Source organism: Electrophorus electricus, chromosome 6, assembly GCF_013358815.1.
Source record: "Electrophorus electricus isolate fEleEle1 chromosome 6, fEleEle1.pri, whole genome shotgun sequence".
Taxonomy (NCBI): Eukaryota; Metazoa; Chordata; class Actinopteri; order Gymnotiformes; family Gymnotidae; genus Electrophorus; species Electrophorus electricus.
In genome coordinates this window covers 15157670-15185280 of record NC_049540.1, presented here as the reverse complement: position 1 = coordinate 15185280, position 27611 = coordinate 15157670, and the positions used below count along the sequence as shown (strand labels likewise).

General features: G+C 38.9%; 1 protein-coding gene across 11 annotated transcripts in view; it reads left to right on the top strand.

Annotated features, from left to right (window-relative positions):
- jade2 (jade family PHD finger 2) overlaps window positions 1–27611 on the top strand; it is a 76030-nt gene that overhangs the window by 798 nt on the left and 47621 nt on the right. For 3 of the 11 annotated variants that reach the window (XM_027008349.2, XM_027008339.2, XM_027008362.2), the window contains exons 2-3: window positions 73–292; window positions 25997–26060. In XM_027008349.2, the coding sequence (XP_026864150.2) occupies window positions 206–292; window positions 25997–26060 (151 nt within the window). In that variant the 5' untranslated portion in view covers window positions 73–205. Of the gene's footprint in view, window positions 1–72; window positions 293–969; window positions 1051–6133; window positions 6239–23119; window positions 23189–25823; window positions 25911–25996; window positions 26061–27611 lie in introns of those variants that run through there. The other 8 variants (XM_035527200.1, XM_027008341.2, XM_027008342.2 and 5 more) reach the window with 8 other exon arrangements.

The window sequence follows — 27611 nt, the reverse complement described above, 5'->3', positions numbered from 1 at the left end:
ATGCCATCGGATGTGTCCTATTATGGAGTAAATTGGACAACAGCTACTTTTTTTTTTACTTTGATTCGCCAGGGGAAACCTGTCACCTCGAAGCAGCGGACACAATTTTAACCGACCACCAACGTGGGCAGGACGGGGTTGGCTAACACGGGCTAGCTACTGCTATAGAGGACTACAAGAATCCTAGGTTAAGTTAGCTAGCTACATGTGGTTAGCCTCAAATGATCTCCTAATCTTTCAGTACTGTCCAGAGTCGAGGACGTCTTTCCCTCACGGGGAAACCACAAACAAGGTAAACTAAAATGTCCAATAACAATATCTTATCACAGAAATGGATATTTGGCAGCTGTGCGTCTCAGCATAGGCTGAATGCTGGTAGCACTCACTTGCAGAATGCGTGTTGCGATATTTCTACATATAGGTCAGGTTCTAGCTATTAAATTATATTGCACATTGAGTGTTGTACGCGTTTTAGTTGTTAGCTAACCTAGCCGGCATTGTAGAATGAGCTAATTTAGTGATTTGTATATTGCGGTTTAATGATATGTGAAGTATACTGGGACCCAGGTCTTAAAATTGGATAATGTTTTAATTGGCAAAGGTTGATGGCTTTTTAGTTTTGCGCACGACAATTAGATTTATTTAAGGCTACAGTGGCTGCTCTACTGCTAACTTGTAATGCGTTTTGAAGTTCAGCGCGTGTTGCTAGTTGCTAAGTTTTGAAAGCTTGCTCGTGTCTTGAGTCGTGTCAGATTTATTTCAATAATGTCACTTAAATGGTACAAGTTTAATTGAATAAAATGTGATGCGGCCCATCTCTATCTCCCTCTGGTTTATTGAATTAGTTGGTGTTGCCCAATAGTCCAATAATTAATAAAATGACGACGTTCACGTGCATTTGAATAACTTACCGCAAGGTTTTGGGAGACCAAGCAAATATTGAAGGATAAAAGAGAAGGCAAACCCCTGCCTCCTGCTACATTGCTGCAAGACCTGACTGTAGGGGGAGTGGCTGTTGTTTACCTTCTGAAGCTGCACTCACTGCAAAAGGTAGGCGGAACTGAATGTGGTGCGTATGACGAAGTAGTATTATTTTCAATTAAAAGGCCAAAAACAGATTGACGGAAAGATTCCACCGTTGCTCCTTTTGTGGCAAAACTAAAAAAAAGATTGTGGGTGCAGTGGTGTTCTTAAATGTCATATCTACTAAACGGTTAACTTTCCTTTTATGACTTATTTGTGTTATGAATGCAGTCTGCCTTAAATAAGTGAAGATTGAATCACTGGAGACTTGTTAAGTCACCCCAGATCTAACAACACTCTTCTCAGCAGGGTAGAAAATGGAAGTCATTGTAGAAACATGCAGGCCGTTTTGCTCCCCGAGGACCAGCAATTCACGATTTTCACAATACAGAAAAATGAACTTAACGCCTTTTAGTACGCTGAACAGTCTGGGTGTTCTAGCTAGCTGGCCATGAAGTGATTGTGAATGAGTACTTGTAGAACTACAGTTTTCTCCCCCTCTTCATATGTCCATTGGCACAATGTTTATGTGCAACCAGGCAGACAGCTTGCTTTTGATTGGTGGAGAAGGGGGTAAGGCACTCACATGGGTAGCAGCATCCTGTTAGCGCAGCTCCCACATGGAGGAGTGTTGTGAATGAATGAACTGCTGCCTGTGGGAGCTCCTCAGACTGATCTTAAGGCTTGACTTATATCCCACGATATCTTCCTCCTCAGTCCCTCTTCTTGTTAAAGCGTCCCTTGTTTGTGTCAGAAAGGACTGAGTAATGTTCTCTTTGCTGTTGTGTTTTGATGAACACAGAAAGTGCATCACAAAAGGCCCTGCATTTTATAGTGTAACTACAGCTTGAGTATGCAACAGATAATATGTAAATTATATCCCAGATGATTCTTTCATTTGGGATGATGTATGGAGTGTTTTTGAAAAATAGTTGCAAAATGTATCTTCTTAAAAGAGGGAGTCATTTAAATGCTTTTAATTTTCCTGTCTGTGAGGTATTAAATGGGCACATATCAAATTCTAATATTGTATCAAGTTGCAATATTGGATCTTTATTTTTTAAACATCTAGTCAAAGGTGCTAACTTTGATAAATAAATAATTAAATCAACTTTGTAAAAAAAATATGCATCTTTAATTATTCCAAAATAAAAAAAATATATTTAATAAATAATATTGAATATTTACCAAATATATATATATATATATATAACACATTTAGTGTTCACATTTCTAACTTTGTCTGGAACACTATTCTAGCATTTATGAACTATTATAAGAAACATGTTTCAACTTCTGCTTTAGCTGAACAAAGTGGTTGGTGTAAGCAATAATGCTCTAAAAGAAACCTATGCATAAAGGAGCCTGTTTACACCTTGTATTAACAAAGCCCAACAAAGCCTTCTCCTCCACTGAAACAGGTTCACCAAGTAGCAGGCTAGCTAGCCTAGCTAATAGTAAATATAAATCGCAACATCATTTTAAGCTTGGTAAGATCAGTAGCTTTGTAGGTACTTTAAGTTAACAAAATTACAACATTTTACAAAATTTTAGCATTACAAAAATGTTTAAAAAGTAGTACTATCAAAAATGTCATTTGTCAAATGTCTTTTGTTCTAGTTATATAGATGCATGGTTTCCTCCAAGAAAACCTCTGCCAAGCACAGGGTTTGTGGCTCTCCCAGGGCATTTGATGACTAGACAAACACAAATAACAAGACAAGACAGGTCAGCCTGAGTGAAGGGCACTATTTTCCCTCCATCCCTCAAAGGGGGTAATGAACTTTACTGGTAGTTGAGGTGACGACAAGGGGATCAATCTTTTCCTCTGTGTTTGTGGCACTCCCACCTACTTACACCATTTGGCAGTCAGTCAGGCACTCTGGTTCTAACATTCGATGTGCTATATGATGTGCCTGCCAGGATGCTGTTCTATGTTCAGTTAGGGGTGGTACTGGGGATTGAAAATTCTGTAATAGACAGAGCACAATGCAGTATAGTAGTCTAGTCTATATATACATAGTGATGTACTGTAGCTAAGCTGCCAGTAGAAGTCCTATATTTTAAACTTCAAGCTCAAGCAGCACATGGTACCTGTTTATTCAAAAACGCACTCATACACGGAATGAATTTTTCAAATTGGCATTCCTCACTTGGTGCCACCCTCTTTCTTATGTTCTCCTCTCTTCCTGATCCCTTGTTTCCAAAAATAGCAAGGTTGCTGTGGAACAGAGGGAATGCTGAATCTTTTCCAGAGGGATCTCTCTCACTCGCTCTTGTTCTCTCGTTCTGCCACAGACCTTTCAAATATATATTCTACTACATTTATTCTGTTCTGCATATGTTTCTGTTCTAATTCTTCACTAAATATGATAAAAATATATTCATACCTGCCCTCCTATAGCATCTAAGGAATTTGCAATAATGAAGTTGCTTTTTTGCCATTTACCCTGAAGAAGGCTCTGGAGGAACCCTTCACAATGCCAGATGGATAGATACACTCTAGATATCATCTAGATATTATCTACTTACACTCTAAGAAGATACACTGGCCTTATTCTTGTCATCATTTTGAATGTACTCCTCTACATGTAGCAGTATGTAGAGTATAACGTAATGCTTAAAACATTTAAAATTTTTATTTTTTCTCCTCTTTTCAGTTTTTCTTCATCACTGGCCATAGTTATTTCAGATGTTTTTTTTGGTTTTTTTTCTTTTATAAAATTGAGTCTGAGGCTAGAGTTTGCATTTGTCCTCATGGTTATTGTGTGCACATGTATTGTTAAATGGCCTTAATGCAATGTGAGCTTTAAACTATCCCTTACCTGGCTGGAGGAAATGGCTAATGACCAAGTGTAAATTCTAATTGTTAACCAGTGTGCTTCAGAGGACAGCACTCTAATTAGGCCTCATACTGAGTTTCTAGTCTAAGAATCATTTGATGTTAGGAGTTAGATTGCTTAGCCTGTTTTTATATTTACAAAGAGTGTTGTGTACCTTACCTGACTAGTTACACTCTTTCACATGTTCAGTATGCAACAGATATGGGGGGGGGACCATGTTACAGATGTTGCAGGTTCATCAGAGCAAGCTTTTGTGATTCCTACCATGGTAATGTATTTTTTTTTTGTTTGTTTGTTGTATTTTTTGCTGGGGTGGGGGGATGGTGTAGTCAGAATGCTGTTATGGCAGGGCACTCTGAATAATTGTAATTAATATAAGGATAAAATGTCAAATAGCCTGTGCCAAACCATTAGAGCTTCACATAAGGCCTAACCCACTCAGTTCATAACAGCAACCACAACATTGCAAGCAGGGGTCACAGGGGTCATCAGGCAGGCACCTTCCTTTGTTGGTGTTTTGCTGAATTAAGTTCTGAGTATTTCCCTTTTGCTCCTAGATATTACCACGTGATTAACACATATCAAACACTGGCATTGAAGTGGCAGTATGGATAAACATCCTGCTGCTTCCAAAGCCCAGGCTGCTAATAGATGGGAGTGGAATATTTATTGGCCTGACAGATGAGAAAAAAGGATAATCTATTTTAAAATGTTTAGCATTTTTTATTTAAATATCAAAAGTACTGGCACTGGCTGAACTCAACTATAGCTGTTGGTCTGACGTGCATACACTGAGATATACACCCAACTGAAAGACTTCTGTTTTCTCTTGTAGAACAATGTATTGTTTATGACCCCATATTTTGGAGGTCATGCAACCCATAATATCTGTTCATAAAAAATATTACAATGTTCCATGCATGTTTTTAGTCACACAATGTGTTTTTAAACACAGTGTGTTTAGCATATCTGAGCCTTTCACCATTTCAGGAACAAGCAGTATGGTATGCATGGCACTGTAGAAAGACAGCCTCCTTTAGTTTATTGAACATATGGATTTTCCCATCAGATATGCATAGGTGAGCATGATGGAACAGCCTAAAGGTTATGCCCTCTTTATAGAGCTGGATATCATTAAATGTAGCGTGTTTTTCAAAGCTTAGTCTGCTAACAGATGAGGCAAAAACTAGAGTTTCAACTTGGTATTCCACAAAGAGGTGTTTCAAGTGGAGAGCTTTGTCCCCATATTGATGGAACAGACCACAAGGGGCTGTGTATGCTTTCCTGGTAAAGGCTTTGTGGTTGGTGTTCTATTGGCATTCCATCTAACTCTGGTGGCTTAGGAAATATGGGAGATTAATTCTGTTGGCTCGTGCTTCTTGAGGCCATCAGGCAAGCCCACAATTTGTATATGCTGGTATCATTTGAAGTTTTCTAAATTTTCCATCTTGGCTGTAAGTGTAGTATGTTCAAATGGTAGCATATCAACTTGCCTTCCAGAGAAGTAATCCTGTCACCATGGTCCAATGTGTGGTCTTGACATGATGATTGAGAATGATCATGTGTGCCTCCAGCATATTGGATATTCTGTATAGAGCATGTTCTGGGCCAAAAGGCCCAGAAAAGTGTTCAAAGAAGAAGTCGGTTCTTCTGTTAAGATACTGTGGCATTTTTCAGCTCTGCAACAAGAGTAGCGACAGTAATAAAATTATTTCTGTCTTTCTAATCATGCAATATATCAAAGTAACTATAGATAAAATGTTTGAGAGAGAGCCCTGTGTGCGACAGCCTCACATTATACAACTGGAAGTCCAGAGCTGACGCAAACTAGCAGCTCTTTGTGTAGTTGTTCGATTGTAGGATTAACAATAATAAGTGTTGTTGCTATTGAAGATGTGGACTAGGGAGACCTGCACACCATCTCTGAACTCTTCTACAAAATCATCCTCAACAAAGGAAAAAATAATCCACATTCTTCAGTTTACCAATCTGACCATTGCTAAGACTATAATTTAAGGAAACTGTTCAAATCACAATATCTCGACATCTCAATTTATATTGTTAATTCTGCCAATTTTATGAGACAATTTCTTTTGAGACAAGAGTCTTTAAATCTATTTACACTACAAGAAGTAATAAAAATATGATCCTAAAGCACTGACATTTCACACACACAGGTGAAACACTAATCAATTTTATTTAGTATTACTAGCATTATATGTATTCTGTAAAATATCTTGGATTGTGTATTTCTTGTATGGTTACAGGGAAAAGCAGTTGTCATGGACTCTGTCTCCTGTGGATAATCGATAATGTCCTATCTGTGAATCACACCACTTAAATTGCTATGGCCCCTGAGAAAGTATAAATAGGTAAAATGAAATGAGCTGTATTATTCCTTGTGTTATTCCTGTCTGACATTTTATGTACTCTTGTCTTATATTAAAGACTATCCACTATTTAGTTTGTAATAACCTGGTGACATTTGGTTAAAAAGAAAAAAAAAGAAAAGAAAAACATGGATCATTCTTGGACATTTTGTTGCACCAGCCAAAAAGTGTTATCTTGAAATAGAGGCTTGATCATGTATTTCTTTATCTCTTTATTTATAGCCATAGAATATTTCCACTGGTTAGTAGGAAAGTGCACAATTTGGGGACTGCTCAGTAAGGATTTAATGGTTTAATCAAGTATGAATTTAGTCAATGAATTTTAATGTCTACTGGAGGGGTCTCTATAAGGTTGACAGAAATACTAACAGATGAGGGATTTATTCATATGTTAAATACCTATAGAACATTAAATTATATTTTAAAGATGTCAATATAAAATATGTAATCTATACTCTACATTCAAATAATTTGCAATGTAACTTTCCAAATATATGGGGGGGGGGGGGGCAACTAATCAACATTTAGACAGTTGAAGTCTCCACCTAATAATGTAAGAGGGTATGAGACTATAGAAATAAATGAAAAAGAAAGAAAGAAAAACTAACTAGCACATCTATGTGCAGCTAAATTCATAACTGAGCCAAAAGTAGATAGTTGCTTTCCTTAGTAATGGTCAGCAGTGCCATGTTCTGTACGATACATTTCCACCATGTCTGATGACGTTACAAACATGCTAGAAGCAGCAGTAAAGGTAGCAATGTCACATGTTTACCAAGTGGGTTACTCGGCCAGATTACTCGGTTCCTTGCACACTGCATCCCTACATGGAAAAATGGAGATTGCTGTTGTGCAGTTTCCAGAGAATCCAGAGGGAGAAGGTCATGAACTCCAACCTTAATTGGTATTTAAGAAAATTCTACACTGTGACTAAAGCTGGTTTTAACCTGTGCAATTACAATTATGTTTGTTGAAAGTTACACTCTACAAAATACTACAAATCTTGATCAAATTCTATACTATGTAATTTTAGAATTTCAGTTTAGTTTTGAAAAAAAGATTGGTCAAGCAGAATAAGTGTAACAATGAACATGATATTTTTAATAGTCAGTAAACAATGGGTGGAATGCCTGTAGCCTTGTGAACACAGCCAAATTGTTCAGTTTCTTCATACTTTGTCCATTTTTCTTTTTAAAGGAGCAAAGGGTAAAATCCAAATTGTGGTTACAAGATCAGGAACAATAGCATTTAGAGGTGTAAGGGTACACAGAAGTCATGGTTTGGTTCACACCACAGTTTGGACATCATTGTTTAGTACCATTGTTTTAGTATTGTTCGGTACAATAGGGGGAAAAATTTGAGTTAAAAAAAAAATCCTGCTAAAAAGATTCAAACATGAAAATATTGAATTCAGTAATAAATCTGGAAATTATCTAGCAAATCTCAATAAGTGAAGCAAAGTAAAAACAATCCCAGTCATAAAAACAACAGGGAAGACCACACAATGATTTCTATAGGTGAATCATATTTTCAGAATCTTTTTTGAGAAGCTATATTTATATTATCCTTTATTAAATGGTTCCAGATTCTTTACACACCACCTAAGGCCACAGTTATCACTAACAGCATAATAGCTCAACCAATTACATTGCATTGAGGCACTAGACAAGGATGCTCACTCTCTCCTTACCTCTTCTCTATTTTCCTTGAACCGATAGCAGCAGCAATATGCCAAAAATATAAATATAAAGGGAATACACACACACAAACATACAACACACATGGAACATAAAATTAATCTCTAGGCAGGTGACATTCTGCATTTCTTACAAGAACCACTCAATTCAATTATGGGAACTATTAAAAGCTGCTCTATCAATTGGACAAAATCTACAGTCCTCCCTTTAAACATGAGCAAAATTTATGATGCAATTAAAACATTAGCCATCCCCCCTGAATACCAATCACATTACATATCTGGGTATTAGAGTCTCTCCCCCCAGTCGTCAGAGTTATTTAAAATTATTGTTTTAATAATTGGATTAATATTAGGTGAAGAACTTCACTGATGGACAAATTTGCCCCTTACACTCTGGAAGAATAGCTACAATTAAAATATTACCTAAAAATAAATAATTTATTTTCAGTGATTCCCATCCAGCCCCCGAGCCTGGTTTAAATCTTTGGACACCATCATAATTGGATTCTACTGGAAAAATAAATCACCTAGAATCAAACTCGCATCATTACAGAACTCAGTTACATGGTGGCCTATAAGCCCCAATTCTTTCCATTATTATATTGCAAATCAACTACAATGTGTAATAAAATGGATAAAACCCAGTATATGAGACAGAACAAACATTATGCAGAGATATAAAAATCACAGACTTACCATTTATCAGTGAATCAATCAAAAAACATCCAAGTTTCAACAGTTTGACGGTGGCCATGACACTAATAGCCTGGTGGAAATTCCAGAAGATGACAAACTCCACACTCACACAAACTATTCAATCTCCCATTTGGAACAATCCGTACTTTACCATCAACAAAAAATATTAAACTCTACATATTGGATAAAAAGGCATCACACATCTTGCACATTTATCATGACACTGCTTTCATGTCACTTCCACAACTATCCCAAAAATATGGTATAGACAGCACCCAGTTCCTACAGTTAAGATCAACTGTATTTAAAAATCAATTCAGATATGCTAAACTTGCCTACATCCGTATCAGAATTTATAAACCATTCTAATAAAACAAAAAAAAATCCTATTATCTAAGATATACAAAATAATAGCCAAGTCAAACTACACAATTACACTCTCACCAAGACTATGGGAGGAAGATTTATTACTAGCCCCAGTGCTGAATTTTAGATTAAAATGCGTAATAACTACCACATGACCAGCAATACTAACCTACAGTGCATTCAGTACAAAATAATACAGTGTACATTGCACAATACATAAGATGATGATTAAAATGGGTTTCACAAGCTCAGCAATCTGTACATACTAAACTCAATACACAACTGACAATTACATTCATACCATGTGATAGTACACACCTATCAACCAATTTTGACACGGTCATCACCTACATATTCCATGCTTTAAATAAACCTATGCATCCAACACCATCTTTGTCTCCTAGGAGACATAATCAACCAATATGACAGTAGAAAAAAACAGGATACTTTGTATAACATTAATAATTGGCAAAAAAAACCCAAAACATACTAATGCTATTTTTTGTTTTACTATTTATGAGTATCACCCACTGGAAAAATCTATTGATAAGACTATATATCAAAGGAAAAATTCTCAGAATTGATCAATAACAGAACCACTGTGCCTTTTGATAAACATACAGACCCAATCCATAAACTAGAAATATCCCACTCTAATACTTGTGCATATATAGTCAGACATACATGCACTTGCATATACCCATATACATACATTTTTTTTCCCTCTTTCTCCTATTCCCCTGTTTTCCCCATGTTATTTATTTCTGTTCATTTGTTTTATACCCCCCTTATAGTTGGACACATTTAGAACTTTTTTTTTTTTTTTTAATAATTTCTCAATGTTCTCCAATGAGGGGTGGTGGTGGGGGGAAAAAACAGGGAAAAAACACATGCATAACATCTAGGGTTCTTTTCATTTATTTTGAACAGACAGTAGTGCAAGTTACAGTTTGTTCCATCTAGTGTCATTATAGTTCCCCCTTTGTAGTTGGTGGAGCCTGTAGTGTAAGCACTAAAATGTGACTTGTTGGCTACTAAACCGAAAAGCATCTCAAGTTATTAATGTACAAAATGAATACAATACTAATACATTTCTATTTGTTCCACTTAGGCAATATGTCAACATTCAAAGGTTAACCCCAACCTGATCAAGTGTAAATTCCAATTGCTTCTGTTTGTTTTGGCCTGTTTTCTCATCTAGAAAAGCACTCTGGAAAAGTAGTTAAACTCCTGTGGGGTTTTCTTGGCCTAGCTCCAGTGATTGGTTGGTTGGTATAGTGCAGTCAGTAACAATGCTGCCTCTCCCATGGGGGAAAAGGAGGTTCATTCCCCTATCCAGTAATGTGTGCAATGCTATATCTATAAGAATCTGTGGGAAAGACTAGGGTAAGACATCTAATGCTACAGTCTCCCACCACTGTAAGGTGACAAAGTATAAGTTGCTCTGAATAAGAGTGTCTGTCAAAGGCATAAAAGTGAAATTTAAACAATTTCTACATCTGGTGATGTGTTAAAAGTCCAGTCAAGAGGCCTTTATTGTCATTTCAGCTGACTATTACATGTATACAGTCAAACTAAATCATGTTCCTCCTGGATCATGGTGCAACACAAGAGAAGAACATAAGTGTAAACAATACATATGAAATACATATGACATATAGGTCAACACTGACCAGTACACTTGACTGAGTGGATGTGCAAAGGATGTACCAAATTGTGATATTTTAACAGATATGCTTATAGTATACAGAAGCCAATACAATAATATAAGAACATATTGGAAGACACTGTTGCACAGTCTGGATGTAAGGGCCCAAATGCTTCGATGCCTCTCCCCAGACAGTAGGAGAGAGTAGTTTGTGTGAGGGTTGTGTGGGATCATCCACAATACTGGTAGCTTTGCAGAGACAGCGTGTATTGTAAATGTTCATGATGAAGCGGAGAGAGACACTGATGATGATTTAAAAAAAATTTTTTTTTGGCTATCCTCAATATTCTCTGCAGGGTCTTGTGGTCCGAGATGGAGCAATTCAGAAACCAGGCAGTGATGCAGCTGCTCAAGATGCTCTCTATTGTCTCTCTGTAGAACATGGCGAGGATGGTGGTAGGGGGATAAATTTTCTTTAGTGTCCTCAGCAAATAGAGCATATTAGTATTAGTTTAGTATATTAAAATACTCGTATGATTTTGCACACATACCCTACAACTGTTGAACTTCATCCATCCATCCATCCATCCATCCATCCATCCATCCATCCATCCATCCATCCATCAATCATTTGCTCTACATTGCAGGTTTATAGCTAGTTCACTGGAAACCTGAAGTTTTCCCACACAGCTGATTTGAAAGAATCTTTGTGTCATTTGCATTCACTTAAGCTTAAGATAAGCATGGCATGTTGCTAACAATTTACAACTTAAGATTTCCAGGTGGAACATGCGCATGTGAAATTTGGTTCAGCATTACTTTCGCAAATGGGCTACTGTGTGTTCTCCATTTGAATGCATGCAGTGAACCTTAACATATGCATACTATTACACCCCTAGTAACATTTAAAAGGGTTGTTTACAATTCATTTTATGAGACTAAAATCAAAGTGCCTTATATAAATTTTGTACATTAACTGACAACATTGCTGGGAATTTTACTAGGTATGTTGTAATAGATTAATATGCCTTGTTTTTCTTCTCACTCCTCTCCTTGGGTTGTTGGATATCCTACATGGCAACTGAAAAGAATTAAGAGCACTGGAGGAAATCACAAGTTTTATGTGAAGCTAATGTGACTGCTACTAAGGCATTCTGCAAGGAAAAGATGGCACCATATGCATCTGACTCATGCAAATGTCCATAGCATCTTTCTGCTCTTCATAATCCTCCTCTCCTCCTACAGTTATTTCTCCTTGCTGATAATTTTGCTCATTTGTTTGATGAAAAGATTAACCTGTCAATCCTTTCTTCCTACCACTACTTATAAATTACAGCACCCATCACCTCTTCTGCATCCTTAATGTTTTCCCTGCTTTCCACAGAAGAAATCTAACAACTTATCTTGGCCTGTAAACTTACCACTTACCCTTTGATTCCATCCTTTCTTATTGCTTCAGTCTGGTATTGCTTCTGTCTTTTCTTTATAAAATACTTGAATGTTCTGTTTACAATCAGTTGTCTGTCTTTCTTACAAGGAATAAACTACATGATCATCAGTCTGTGTTTAAGGCAGCACACTCCCCAGAAACAGCATATGTAGCCATTAGCAAGATCAGACAAGTTGTCATCCGTCCTGATTCGTCTTGTTCTCTCCGCAGCCTTTGACACAGTCAACTATAAGATCCTTGTGTACATCCTCACAAATCTTGGGATTACTGGCACAATATGACAGTGGTTTGCTTCATATTGTTATCTTGAGATGGGACTACTGCAAGTTGCTCCTAGCAGGCCTTCCCCTATGTGCCATCAAAGCTCTGCAATTCATCTAGACTGCAGCTGCATAGCTTATTTCCAACCTTCTGAAGTTCTCCCATGTCACCCCAACTGCTGTGTTTCCTCCATTTGGCTCACTGTAGTGGCTCACATCAGATTTAAAACACAAGCGCTCCTAAAAAGCCATAACTGGACCAGCTCCCACATATCTAAAAGCACTAATCAAACCCCTTTCTGTATCACACTGCCTTCAAGCCTGTAATACTTCGTGACTTGAACCACCATCCCTCAGGATGCAAAGAAGACATGCATCAAGATTCTTCTCTGTTCTGGCACCCAGATGGTGGAAAGAGCTTCCACTGGTTGTCCATATAGCTGAATCACTGGCTGTCTTCAAATGAAGACTGAGGACCCACCTTTTCACTAAGTAAACACTATCTCATATATGCTTAAAAATCTTTACTGTCTTCTTTCCTCACACAAGGATATGTACTTTATGGATACTTCAAAGAACTTCTGTAAGTCGCTCTGGACAAGGGTGTTTGCCAAATGCTGTAAAATTCAATAGTAAGCCAGAGACCATTCAAATGAATACATGGGAATCAGAATATAACCTTCAACCTGCATCGTCTTATTAAGCTGCATGTTCATGCACACAGTGGAAAGGAATGAAACTGTAGGAAATAAAAATGCCATTTAGGCTGTAGCATGTTGAATGATAACAGACAATATAGGATGGCTGCTACAAAGCCACCAAATACAAGGCTTTGCTGAATATGAACAAAGAACTGTGTATACTTGAATGAGGATTTCAATGCTATATATCCACTAAACTGTTACACTACAAATTCAAAGTTCTCATGACCTTAAAAAGTAGGGAAAGCAGCCAATGGTAGAAACATAGGCAATCTATATCAATGGCCCCTTTGACTAACTGAGGTTAAATATGCTTAAGGAAAATATAAAATAATTAAAAAATATTAGTCTAAATATCTTCTGCATTGTAATTTCTTACTGAGATTGTTTTTGAGTGCATAAATAATATGGATCACTAAAGGCTCACGGAGAATGTCAGATGTACCCTGTCAGTCATACACAGGAAGTGCCCAAATTCACATTATTAATATGATTGTAATGAAACGTAAGGACACAAGATGTTGTGGATCCAAGTGCGAGAGTTTTATTGAAACACGGGCAGGAAGGAGTTATGAGGTGAGTTGCTAGGGCAGTTGTTGGTGAAAAGGGAATGGCAAAGCAGAGAGTTGAGGGTACAGTCCAGCATCAAAATCAACAGGCAGAATCTGAAGTAATTCAAAGGGCTAAGAGTGAGGAGTTGTGTAGAGAGGAAGCAGAGGTCAATATCCAGGATAAACAACAAGGAATGTTTGGTATGCATGAGAATAATACAATACTCCACAAGTAGCATCTGGAAACGGGGAGGTTATAAAGGAAACCGGAATGAGAGACAGGTGTAGCCTATCAGTACTCAGGCAAAGGTGATCTTTGTCTGGGTGGGGAAAGGCTGGTGGGTTGACAGTTTTTAGTCACAGAATCCCCCTTCCGAAGAGCGGCTAGACAACCTGGCCCGAGCCCCCCTCAGCCAACCCCAGCCCCTAGGACCAGGGCGAGCCGGATGGGAGGTGTGGAAAGCCGTGATGAGTGAGTGGTCCAGAATGTTCCTGAGTGGCTCCCACAACTGCACCTCCAGCCCATACTCCTCCCAATGGATGAGGTACTGCAACCGACTGACGTCTGCAGGATTCCAGGATCTCCTGTACCACATAGGCAGGCTGACCCTCAAAACCCAGAGGGGCTGGAGGGGTAACGGGCAGAGCACGCCGAGAAGGGCCTATGGTGTACTGGCTTAAGTAACGAGGCATAGAAAGTAGAGTTAATGTGGTAGTTAGAAGAGAGTTGCACCGGGTTGACTCTCCTGAGCACCCTGAAGGGGCTGATGTAACGAGGACTCAATTTCCGGCAAGAGAACTCCAATCTCATGTTCCGAGTGGATACCCATACCTTTTGGCCAGGACAGAACATCAGTTCGGGACGATGATGGCGGTTTGCAAACCTCTGTTGTGATCGGATGGCGTGGTGTAACTGAATGTGTGCCTCCTCCCAGGTCTTGGCACTGTTATTAAACCAGAGGTCCAGTGCAAGAAGGTCTGTGGGAGTCTGTGGGAAGAAGGCTGGCTGGAAACCTAAGACACATTAAAAAGGAGTCAGTTGTGTAGAGGAGTGTTTCAGGGAATTGCGTGTATACTCTGCCCACAGTAAGTATTGTGACCAGTCTGAGTGTGTAGTGCAATACTGCCTGAGGAATCTTCCCAACTCCTGGTTAGTCCTCTCTGCCTCCCCATTGGACTGTGGGTGATTGCCTGAGGAGAGGTTGGTGAAGATATTGAGCTTCTCTCAGAACTGTCTCCAAGATGTAAATTTACATTTACATTTACGGCATTTAGCAGACGCTCTTATCCAGAGGGACTTACAAAAGTGCTTTGTCATTTACTCATAGAATATATCCAAGTACAGTATAGTAGGTTAGAATTAAACATACCAATGAACTAGAATACAGGGATGAATGCTGATAACTAGAAGTGCAAAATACATTGTTTATCTTAAACAATGATAAGTGCTATAAGCAATAAGTGCTAGAGTTTGTTAAACAACATAAACAGTGCCCTACAATAAGTACTAAATTAGTCAGTCAATAAGGGAGCAGTGTCAGTTGTCCTTTAAACATTCTGCAAATAGATGGGTCTTCAGTCTGCGTTTGAAGACTGCAAGGGAGACTGCTGTCCGGACAGCAAGCGGGAGTTCATTCCACCATCTTGGAGCCAGGACAGAAAATAGTTTCGATGCTTGTCGTCCATGAGACCTGAAGCAAGGTATTTCCAGCCGAGCCGTACTTGAGGTTCGAAGTACTCAAGGTACGGGTCGGGCTTTGACCATTGACCACATGTATGAAGGGGCTGGTCCATTTTTGGCTTTGTAGACAAGCATCAAGGTTTTAAATCTGATCTGTGCAGCTACAGGGAGCCAATGAAGGGAGCGCAGCAGTGGAGTAATGTGTGAACTTCGGAAGATTGAAGACCAGTCGTGCTGCTGCATTCTGGACAAGTTGTAGAGGTTTGATGGCTTTTAGAGGAAGACCAGCAAGTAGCGAGTTGCAGTAGTCTATCTTTGAGATCACAAGAGACTGCACAGGCACCTGGGTAGCTTCCTGTGAAAGAAAGGGATGAATCCTTCTTCTGTTACAAAGGAGGAATCTAAGACCGGGTTAGGTTAGAAACATGAGTTGAGAACGACAACTGGTTGTCCAAAGTTACGCCCAGGCTACGGGCAGTTTCGGATGGTGATACCAGGGAGTTCTCAAAGGAAACAGTGAGGTCATGGTAAGGATTGGGATTACCTGGGATGAACAGAAGCTCAGTTTTACTGGGGTTGAGTGGTGGGCTGTCATCCATGACGCAATGTCAGTCAAGCATGCCGAGATGTGTCTGGAGACCTGCGTGTCAGAGGGTGGAAAAGAGAAATAATTGAGTGTCATCAGCATAGCAGTGGTAGGAGAAACCATGAGAAGATATTACATCCCCAAGAGAACAAGTATACAAAGAGAAGAGAAGGGGCCCAATACTGAGCCTTGTTGAACACCCGTGGAGAGTCTACACGGTTTGGATGTGGATCCTCTCCATGTCACCTGATGGGATCGTCCATCCAGATAGGACTGAAACCATCTCCAAGCAGAGCCAGTCACACCAAGCCTGGAAAGAACAGAGAGAAGAATGTTGTGGTTCACTGTGTCAAAGGCTGCTGAAAGGTCTAGAAGAATCAAGAAGAACAGATGACTCTTTGGCAGCTTTAGCAGCATGAACTTTCTCAATCACCGCTATGAGGGCCGTTTCTGTAGAATGTGCCGGTTTGTAGCCAGACTGATTTGGGATCATGCAGCTGGTTCTGGGTGAGAAAAAGAGACAATTGATTATAAACTGCTCATTCAAGGGCTTTTGAGAGGAAAGAGAGGAGTGATACCGGTCTGTAGTTGGTAACGCTGGAGCTGTCAAGTGTGGCGTTCTTTAGGATTGGTACCACCCTGGCGGTTTTGCATGCAGTAGGCACGTATCCAGAAGATATGGAGTTGTTGATGATGACAGAGATGAAAGGAAGCAGATCTCTTGCGATTGTCTGGAGCAGAGCAGAAGGAATTGGATCCAGCGGACATGTAGTCAGACTGCTGGAGGTCAGGAGTTGAAGGATTTAATCTGTGGAGTGAGAAGAAAAAGAAGTCAGAGAGTTGGATGTTGGGGAATGCACGTTGGTTGGAAGGGTGGGAACAGAGGAAAATGACTGGCGGATTGCTGCATCCTTCTCAAAGAAGGTGATAAAATCCTCTGAAGTAAGAGATGGAAGGAAGGGGGAGGGGGAGGATTAAGGAGAGAAGAAAAAATAGTGAAGAGCTTGCATGAATCAGATGATGATGATTTGAATTTCTCTCTGTAGTAGGATGACTTTGCAGATGTCACTTCCAGTGAGAACTTAGAAAGGAGAGACATGTATGAGCTAAGGTCTGAATCTACGCAATATTTCCTCCACCGCCTCTCTGCAGTCCTTAGTTCTCTCCTGTGGCAGCAAAGTGTTTGTTAGCCAGGGGGCAGGTGGGGAGGACTTAGCGGGTCTAGAGGAGAGAGGGCACAGAAGATTCATTGATGAGGAGAGTGTAGAAATGAAAGGATTTGTAACTATCCAAAGAGAGAGGATTGAGAGTGAGGGTGAGGAAGGGTGGATAAAATGGTAGAAGTAAGGGAAGAGGGAGTTATGGAGTGCATATTGCGACAGAGGAAGGAGGAACATGTTGGAGAGGACTGGATGGAAAAAGAAGGAAGGGAGAGAGAGAAGGATAGAAAGCGATGGTTCGAGAGTTGGAGGGGGGTGACTGCGATGTCGGATGTTGTGGTACGGGTGAAGATCAGGTCCAGACCATTGCCCGCTTTGTGAGTCAGAGGAGAGTGATTGAGGTTGAGGTCAAATGCTGTCAACAGTGGAAGGATGCAGGAGGAATACAGCTTGTCTGATGGAAGGTTGAAGTCACCAAGGAATGGGTTTCCTTCAATGGGGAATTGACTCAGAAGGATGTTGAGCTCATCAATGAAGTGATCTAGGGAACCTGGAGGGCGGTAGATGACAATGATAAGTTTGTTGGGGAAAGACACTGTAATGGTATGACATTCAAAAGAGGAGATGGAAAGTGGAGTGAAACGCCACTCACGAGACATTAGTAAACCTGTGCCACTACCCCTGCCAAGACGCCTCGGAGAATGGGCAAATGAAAAGGCAGAGGACAGGGCAGCCGGAGTCGCCGAGTTCTCAGGGGTGATCCATGTTTGTCAGAGCCAGGAAGTGGAGGGATGCTAATGCTGAGATGAAGTCAGCCTTCTGGACAGCAGATTGGCAGTTCCAGAGCCCTCCTGCCACCACTATATGTGATGGTGTGAAGCGTTGTGAGTCAGTGAGGTTGCTGAGATTGTGACGTCTATGATTGTTTCGAGGTGATCTGTGGGATATGTGGACAGGAATTGTGAAGCACATTTCAGATGCTTGATTTGTGGATGTATGAAATAAAGGATTGAGATATGAGAAGATACTTGGCTGAGTTTGTGAAGTCCTATAGCTGAGATGTAGATGAACTGATTGAGAACACCACCAAACCTCCTCCAGATGTTGATTAGGAGTCGTCCTAATTTAACTCAGTTCAATAAATGCTGAGCCGGCCCCTCAATTCACACCTAAGGTCAGAGCGAAACTACACCTGTAGTAATTACCGCTACCAAGCAACTAACAACTATATTTAGACAAGTCTTGAATTTCACAGAATCTAAGACAAAAGTAAGTGAACTCAGAGCCAACCAAATGATAATCCGAGACAAACCAAAGTACACTGAGAACCTCCGTCAGATACTACTTCCTCCAGCAAGCCAAAAATTCAGAACACAAAGGTAAATATAGCGTCTGCGGTCTCCTTCGGCAAGGGATGCAGCTCGCCAGTGGGGAGAGCTTGCGGAGCACGGGACTGAGCACGTCGGACACGACATAATATAATCCCGTACGTTGTCAGACAGGGATCCCCACCAATACTTCTTGGAAAACGTGGTGGTCCACTTAATCCCTGGGTGTCCTGTAAACAGAGACGTATGTGCCCATCTTACCAGGTTACCTCTCAGACCCATGGGTACGTATTGTCTCTCTGGAGGGAATTCTGCTGGGCTAGGATCCTTGCTCAGGGCCTACTCTAATTCCTGTTGAAAAGCCCATCGAATAGGAGCTAGGAAACTGTTCTGGGAGAATGCTCCCTGTACTCTCTGGTCTTTCCTCTTTTTCGTGTAGTGCGTCTGCCTTCCTGTTCTTAGAGCCTGGGATGTAGGAGACCAAGAATTGAAATCATGAAAAGAAATGGGTGCATCTCGCTTGTCAGTCTCTTGGCTGTCCTTAAATACTCATTTATATTTATGGTATTTAGCTGACGCTTTTATCCAAAGTGACTTACAATTATGGCTGAGTACAGCTTGAGCAATTGAGGGTTAAGGGCCTTGCTCAGGGGCCCAACAGTGGCAGGGCTTGAAGCAGCAACTGTCCAATTACAGGTCAAGTACCTTAACCACTGAGCTACAATACTCCACTTGTGATCTGTGAGCACAAAGAAGGTATGATGGGTTCCCTCTAGCCGATGTCTCCACTGCTCAATAGCCAACTTTATGGCTAGCAATTCACAATTTGCCACATCATAATTTTGTTCTGTGGGTTGGAGCTTCCTGGAAAAAAAGGCACAAGCATATAACTTGGCCGGTGATCCCTGTCTCTGGGAGAGCACTGCTCCCACTGATACCTCAGAGGCATCTACCTCCACCAAGAAAGGGCGCGCTGGATTTGGTTGGTGCAGTACCGGAGCAGAACACCCTCCTCAGTCTCTGGAAGGCCTCCTCTGCCAGTGGAGTCCATCGTCCATCTGCCTGTGGAGTCCACTAGCCTGCCCCTTGAGAAGACTAGTCAAGGGCCGAAGTTCCTAATGAATCTGTTATAAAAATTAGAAAACCCTAGGAATCTTTAAGTCCTTGATGGTAACCAGTGTGGGCCAGTCCATAACCGCTGTAACCTTCTCCGGGTTGATGGAGATTTTGCCAGGGGAGATGGCACAGCCTAAGAAGGTCAGGGACGTCCGATGGAATTCACATTGCTTAGCCTTAGCATAGAGCCTGTGTTGCCGGAGCTGGGCCAAAACAGTAGCGATGTGTTGGAGATGCTCTGATAAAGACTGGGAGTAAATAAGAATGCCATCAATGTACACGTTAAGGAACCTGTCTCTCATATCACGGAAAATCTCATCCATGAATGCCTGGAATACCGAGGGACTGTTGGCCAAGCCATAGGGCATAACCAGATACTCGTAATGCCCCTGTGCTGTGATGAATGCAGACTTCCACTCATCCCCCTCCCTTATGCAAATCAAATTGTATGCACTCCTCAAGTCCAACTTCGTGAATATAGTCGCTCCCTGCAATCTCTCATGAGTGATGGAGATCAAGGGTAGAGGGTAAGTATACTTCATGGTTACTTTGTTTAGAGCCCTGTAATCAATGCATGGCCACAGACCTCCTCCCTTCTTTTTCACAAAGAAAAATCTGGCTGCAAGGGGGGAGGTAGAGGGTTGCATAAACCCCTGCTTAAGAGCCTCCTGCACATAGTCCTCCATAGCCTTATTCTCTAGGCAAGAGAGTTTTTAGCCCCACAACCTGCTATTTATTATTTAGTGCTGCACTATACCATCTACCTAAACTCTTAACTGGTTTCTCCAACTGCACCTTCTTTCTTTGCTGCCTGTATCTGATGCCAAATCATACTATTATGCTCCAAACAACATACAAATCCAGAAATGCCTGCTGTTTGTACTGATGTATCAACTAGTTTATTTACTTGTATGCTGCCAGTTTCCACACTATCGCACTGAAAAAAGTCTTCTTCATGTGGAGGGAAGATTTTCTATATGCACAGAATCCTTTTCCTTTGGAATAAGGATACCCTCTGCTCTTCTCCACTCTTTTGGAATAATTGCCTTCTTGCAGACTGTCCATCATCTTCCACAAAAACTTCAGGTGCATTTTTATATCAAATTTCAGTTATGAATCTAAAATATTTCTCAAGTACTTGACATTATCAACCTCACTGATGATTTCATTTTAAATTTTTTTTTACCATTGTTGCATTTTTGCATCATTACCTAAAAAAGATGTAGCTGTGCCTGAGTGCTTACATGTTAGAGTGAGGATGTGTGTATTAAGTTGGCTGGTATGTTTTTGGATATTTATGGAGTGAGATAATAAATGGGGCCCAGTCTTGAACATGATGACATTTGCTTGACATTTTTTCTAAGGTGAATAGGTTCTGTTTGTCCACCTGTTATACTTATCTTTTGAGCTTTTTATGGTTTTCTTTGCAACAGCGGTGACAATAATGCATGTATTGACTGGGGATAGTATGTGCAATATGGTTTCCTAGCAAGCAAAGAACAACAGTAAAATTGGAACTTGGCAGCCCAGTTGAGAGAGAAAGCGTTCAGTTATTTGTTGCCAAAAGTATTGTACAGGTATGCAGTACCAAGTAGCGTGAAGGTAAGCATTAGTTGCATTTAGGGAGCATTGCGAGCATGTATGAGAGTCTGCAAATCCCATTTGATGCAGTTTCTTTCATGCGAGATGTGATCAGAGGAGGATTTTATATTGAATGAGTTGGGGATTGTATTGTTGGTCATGGTGAAAGTGCAGATCTTGGTCCTGAAGTTGGAACTGGGAGTAAAATTGAAATCGTTTCCCTATTTTTTAGCGGGGAGATGTATTGGTTAGTGTTGTTCATTCAGTAACACAAGACAGGTTGAAGATTCTTCACAAAGAATGGTAAAACACATGGGACTTAAATACAGAGACTAATGATGAAATAAAAGACACAGGTGAACATAATGATAGGCGGAGAAACAAACAAGGTGGTGGAACAAAATGGAACCAAAACAAGGACACATGAGTTAGCAAAAATAGGAAGTTGTCAAAACATGTGGCGTTGCCATGGGAACCGTGATGTACAATGTGACAATACAGGAAAAAAAAGTTTCTTTTTTTTCATTTAATCAAAACATACTTTCCATAAAACTGTCAGGGTTGCTGCTATTAAAAGGAATAATAAATGAAGGGAACAATAAATTCTAAATGTTATTTTTACATTGGCTATTGGGGTGTATATTTACATTGGTCATTGGGTTGTATCCAATTGATAATTTGTAATTTGAGATCATTTGTAATTGTGTGGCTAAAAATAATTGGAAAAATTAGGTGCACCTAAGTATTGTCTTTCAAATCAGTGGATTTTGTAGATAGAGGAGAATGTTGTCAGCATATAGACTTAATTTTATGATGAGTCCTATTAACTTTAATCTGAATATGTTTGATGTATTGTGGTAGATAGTGTTTTGATGAAGATGGTAAAGTGGATGGATAGAGTGGACAGTCTTATCCCTTTACTGATGGTCCATTATTTAGTAATAGTGGCCATTGGTGAATTGGGTAATACCCTAACCCTTTTGATGAACTTCTCCAAATCCAGATATGTATGTAATATAGTAACATCATATTTAGATTATACCATCAGAGCTAGATTATACCAACCAATATAAGATAGGTCATAAAACAAACAAACAAAAAAAGCCCCCCCCCCAAAAAACAGAAGTCCAGCTAATTATTCCTGCTGCTTATTAGCAGCATCAAAATAGGATAGCAGACAGATCCAAAAACATTACCGAAGCAATTTGTATTTGCATTTCATCAGGTTAAATGTTGAAATATAGCCTAAGTGGAACAAAGTATATTTTCTTCTATTTATTTTTTACTTTGATAACATTTTTGCCTTTTGTGCTGTTAAGTTACTGTGCTACTGCAGAATCTTCATTCACCACTAGGATAGTTCCTTTTCAGGTGCTTGAGCAGGCACATCATACTTCCATGGAAAGCTAGCTTTTTTTTTTTTAATTTTGCATGACTTATGAAATATAGTTAATAATAATAATATATTTTATTTATAAATGACTTTCAGAATACTATTTGCCCTCTAATAAAATGCTCCCAGACCTTTATCTTTTTGATTGTTCAGGTTAAGTCTTTAATTCACTCTTGGTTTAATGCTGCTTAAAAAGTAAAACAACCAAGAAAATATTTGTAGACAGTTTTTTTTTTTTTTTTTTTTTTTTTTTTAAATAGTTGATTTTGTTGATAATGTTGAGTAATTTATTGAACCGGAAACCACCTTATTACTAGTCAAGTACCTTAATCACTGAGCTACCACTGCCCTGGTTTTAGAGTGCCTTTTGTGTTTTACTTTGAAGATGCATATTGAATTTGGTAGTGCACTGGTTGGAAGACTTGGAAAGTAGAATAATCTGCCAATGCTGGATACCCATGTTTGTTATGAAGTTTGAGATCGCAAATTTTTAAAAATGGAGGATCACATGTATTAAATAAGTACAAGAATAAGCAAGTGAGGTGGAATCCTCATTGCCAAAGAAGCAAAAACATGAAGAAGCAAAATGAAAGCGGAAAAACGTGATGACAGAAAACAAGTATAAACATTGATGTGTCCTTTCTCAGATGGAAATCGCTGATGTGGGACAGATGTTTTCAGAGTGATGCCGAAGTTGCCTGTTTTCTTCTGGACAGGTAAACCAGCGTACCAGTGTAAATGCAATTAGCTTTTTTCATAGCTTTAGCTAGAACATGGCCCTGTGTTAATGTTGAAACATATCTCATTGTTACCAGGATTGTAATTTTACATTTATGCACCAAAACTAGAATTTATCTTGGGTTAAAAAAGCCCAGGGTGACATTATCCAGGTCAGCCTACAGTTGATGAAAGTTATTGCTAATAAAAGTTTTAAAAAATAAATAAACAAAAGCTTTGGTGCTTAAATCTCTAACCTGTGTTATGTCTTTGTGTAGTTTATCTGGTCTTTCACTTTACAAATTGAGGGGAAAAGAACTTTCCTGCTAATGCTAGCTTGCAATCAGACAAGCCATCTAGAATAAAACAGCTTTTTAATAATCACTTTATTAATATGATCATGTATTACTGTGCAAAGCAGCTAGCTACCCATAATAATAAAGCACTACCACAATGTGGAACAATTAACAATTTTATTGCTATCTTGCAGGGAAAATATAAACTATAGTTTACAGGCTGATTAACTAAATAAAATGTCAAGGTTACTTTCGATAAATATTTTAACAGTTGATATATGGCTACACAGTGCGGAAGACATTTGGAAATAGTTTGTCACCTGACTGCCACCATCTACAACATGCTTAGAGAGGGACTGGCGAGGGATGGGGTATTCACTTGGTTCTTATCTTGCAGCCACCACTAGATGTCATGATCTTTTCACACTGCCCCAATTATATATGGAACATTGTGGAATTTATGAAGTACCCATATAAAAACACAAAAACCTTGAATTCAAAACAGTGTAAAATAATGATACTTTTGTCCTTTCTTTATAAATGCCCTAATATTGAACTGTTCTTTGGTTTGTAGTTTGTTAGGTTTTTTTTTGGGGGGGGGGGGATAAAGTGTAACTTTAATAATCCAGTGGTACTGTGTTGTTGAGTCTTGGTTGTGAATTTATCCACCATGCTAGTTATAACCCTCCTCCAGAGAACATATGGTTATAAGATAATATCTTAACAATGTTCACTTGAGTTTAACAGTGGTTCTTATTCTGGAACTCTTTTCCCAGTTGTCAGTATTTGGCACCAGCAGAATGTTTTTACTTAGCTAGAAAAAGATAACACCAAGGTGTTCAGATGTGCTTGTGGCAACTTTTTTTGTGAGTGGTCATGCTTCACTTTATAAATAAGTCCTTATTTGTTGCTTATTTTATTAGAGCTTATTAAATCTGATCAAATCTATCTTAATTCTGCTTTTCTTAATTCTGCTTTTATTTTCCTGTTAGGCTTCAGGATATCAATGATTGCCATTAAATTTCCTCATGGTATCATGTTGACTGGCACAAGCTGCTCTTTCTAGGGACGCCTCTCCCTAGGTGATTTCTGTCTTGCCTTGGGGATGTTAGTTTTTATTGAAGTTAATAATGTTTGACCCCACATTCTTCTTCCAAAGATCTCCATAATTAAAGCAGCATTCTTCCATCTGCAACATTGCTCTTCTGCATCCATCTTTCAGTTTTCATGATTCAGTTAAGTCCATGAAGTCATCATTTATTTTCTAAATTATTGCAATTCTTTATTTTCTGGACTTCTTGCTAAATTCTACAATGTATAGCAATACATATGTAATTCAGCAGTCAGACCAATAACTTGAACAAAATCTTGCACACATTACTCCTGTTCTCTTTCAACTACAGAGTGTTTTGTATTTAAACGCCTTGTCATCATGTACAAACCACTGAATGTTTGGACTCCTACCTCTTTAAACTTCATCCTCTATATACCAACCCATTCACTTATATCCCATCGCTCTAGATTATTTTCCATTCCATATACTAAACTGTCACTATGGGAGTGCTACTGCTCCCATCTTTGGAACATCCTTTTTTTTAAAAAAATATCTTGGCAGAGCTCAGCATACAAATTGACTAGTCAGATACAGCTGGAGAGTCCCTGGTGGCCATGCTGGTCTGACGGGCACATGAGCAGGAATTTTAGCATTAAGAATATACCATCAGTTATAATAATAATGATGATAATAATAATAATAATAATAATAATAATAATAATAATAATAATAATAATAACAATAATATATAGATAGTATAATAACAAGAATATACTATCAATTGTTAATAATAACAATAATAATAGAATACAGAGAACTAGCTAAAATGGCTTAGCTAAAAGAAGAGAGCCAGAAAGTAGAAGGCATGAGGTCTTCCTGAGATATTAGCTCCCCTCTACTCTAATTCTGTTTGTTTGAATATATCAGATTAACACAATGATTTAAGGGGACATCTGAATTTGGTGGGAATTCTCACTGGAGACAATTACGCATTTTGGAGGTTTATTAGTGGACTTCTAATGCATATTGAATTCTTTGGTTATATCAGCATAGCAAAGTATAATGTTGAGAAACAATGCACTGTAGTCTTAATTACTCAACTAAAGAACTAGAGACTTGTTGCCTATAAGTAGAGAAGCTATATATTTTAAGTTTGAATATCACTTAGAAAAGTATAGAATGATTGTAAAAGAAAAAGCCCAGCAGGAGAGCCAAAGTGTATGACCACATAAATCTGTGCAGACAGTGAGAGACGTTGCCCATTTATTTAGTGCTTTTCTGCAGGAAGGCAAGTGCAGCAATGCCCTTTGTCATCTCCCTCCTCAATTGTGTAGCTGAATTGTGACAGTTTGACCCCATCACCAGGTTTGGGTGATTAATGTTTCTGTTTTCTTATAAGTTTTTCGTGTTGTATTTTTGCCTGTTTTATAGTCTCCAATCTCTTCTTTTAACAACAGATGGAGAGTGAGAAGAAGAGGAGAAAGTACTCCACCAGTAGCAATGACTCTGACACCACTGACAGTGAGTAGCCACTGAGTAGAAAAAAGTTTGGGGCAGGGAGGAGTGGGTGTGCACAGTACGGGCAGGGAGGAGTGGGTGTACACAGTACACGACATGTTGCCATTGAACCTAATTAGTTTGGAATGACTCATTAGAGTTCTAGTCACTAAACAGGAGAAAAACAGTGGCAGCCACTACATTTAGCAGCCAAACAGAAAACAAACAAGTAGAACCAACACAGTCCCTTGAGATCTCCCATCCTCTCTTCTCCTCATTTTAGTTGTCTGTTACTGTTTGATTTGTCATCACTTTTTATTCTTTGTGTAATTTTTGTGTAACTTTTTTCCCCTTTTTCATCATCCCCCATATCCTATTCCCTGCTCCTTTTTAGTCCTTTTTTCCTTTAAATTGTCTTGGTGGTGTCCATATTCCTTTCGTAGTTCCTTAGTTACAATGGTGGTCCTTAGATCAGTAATGTTACAGTGTACCTATATTTTGAGTTTATTGCATTTCTTGAAAAAGTCTGGTTAGGATTCTGGTTAGGTTTTCCTTAGCCTTTAGACATATTGGACAATTTTGTGGCTCAGAGATTAATGGTACTTAACTATGATGAATAAAATATTGCAGCTTTAATTTCTTGAAAGGCTTTGTTCTAAAACGAGGGTTGGTGTAGCTGGATATGTGGTGATGGTATTTCTGTGAGTAGTATAGTGTTTGGAGTACTTTTAAATGTTTACTTTTTAGTATTAAAGATATAACATTATTGTTTACAGTATAACAGTGTACATTGGTGCTTCCCATTCTCATTTATCAAGAACCCATGAGCTGTATATTTTTGTGTTTTTCGTATTATTTTCCTTTCCATTTCCTATATTTTTATTCTATTTCATATTTTCCCTGTACGTTTCCTTGTAAGTTGTTTCCACTTACATTTGTGTGGCTTTATGTTTCAAAAATAGATTTGTCCATTTGTATAGTCGTGGCCAAACGTTTTGAGACTGACACACACATTTTGGTTTTTACAAAATTTACTGCCTCAGTTTTGTCAGATGTTTATATGGTATACTGAAGTACAATTGTAAGCATTTCATAAGTGTTTTGAAATTTTTTTTATTGACAAATGCATCCAATTTAAGTTGCATCCTCTTTAGAAGACAGTCCTGGTGCTTGCTTGACTTTCTTGGGTGCCCTGAAGCCTTCTTTACTGCAATTAAATGTCTCTCCTTGAAGTTCTTGATGATTCAATAAATGGTTGATCAGCTGCCTTGTCCTCGTTAACATTTTCTCCTGAGCTAATGAGAAGATCACTGAAATTATGTTAGCAGGACTGAAATGCAGTGGCTGGAATGCAGTAATTTTTGTGATTAAGTTAATTTTCATGGCAAGGAATGACTTTGCAATTAATTGCAATTCATCTTCACAATCTAGAGTTAATGCAAATTGCCACCATAAAAACTGAAGCAGCAAACTTTGTGAGAACCAAAATTTGTGCTAGTATCAAAACTTTTGGCCACGACTATTTCTCTTAATTCTTTAGAATTAAATTTTTAATTATTATTTCATTAATGATTT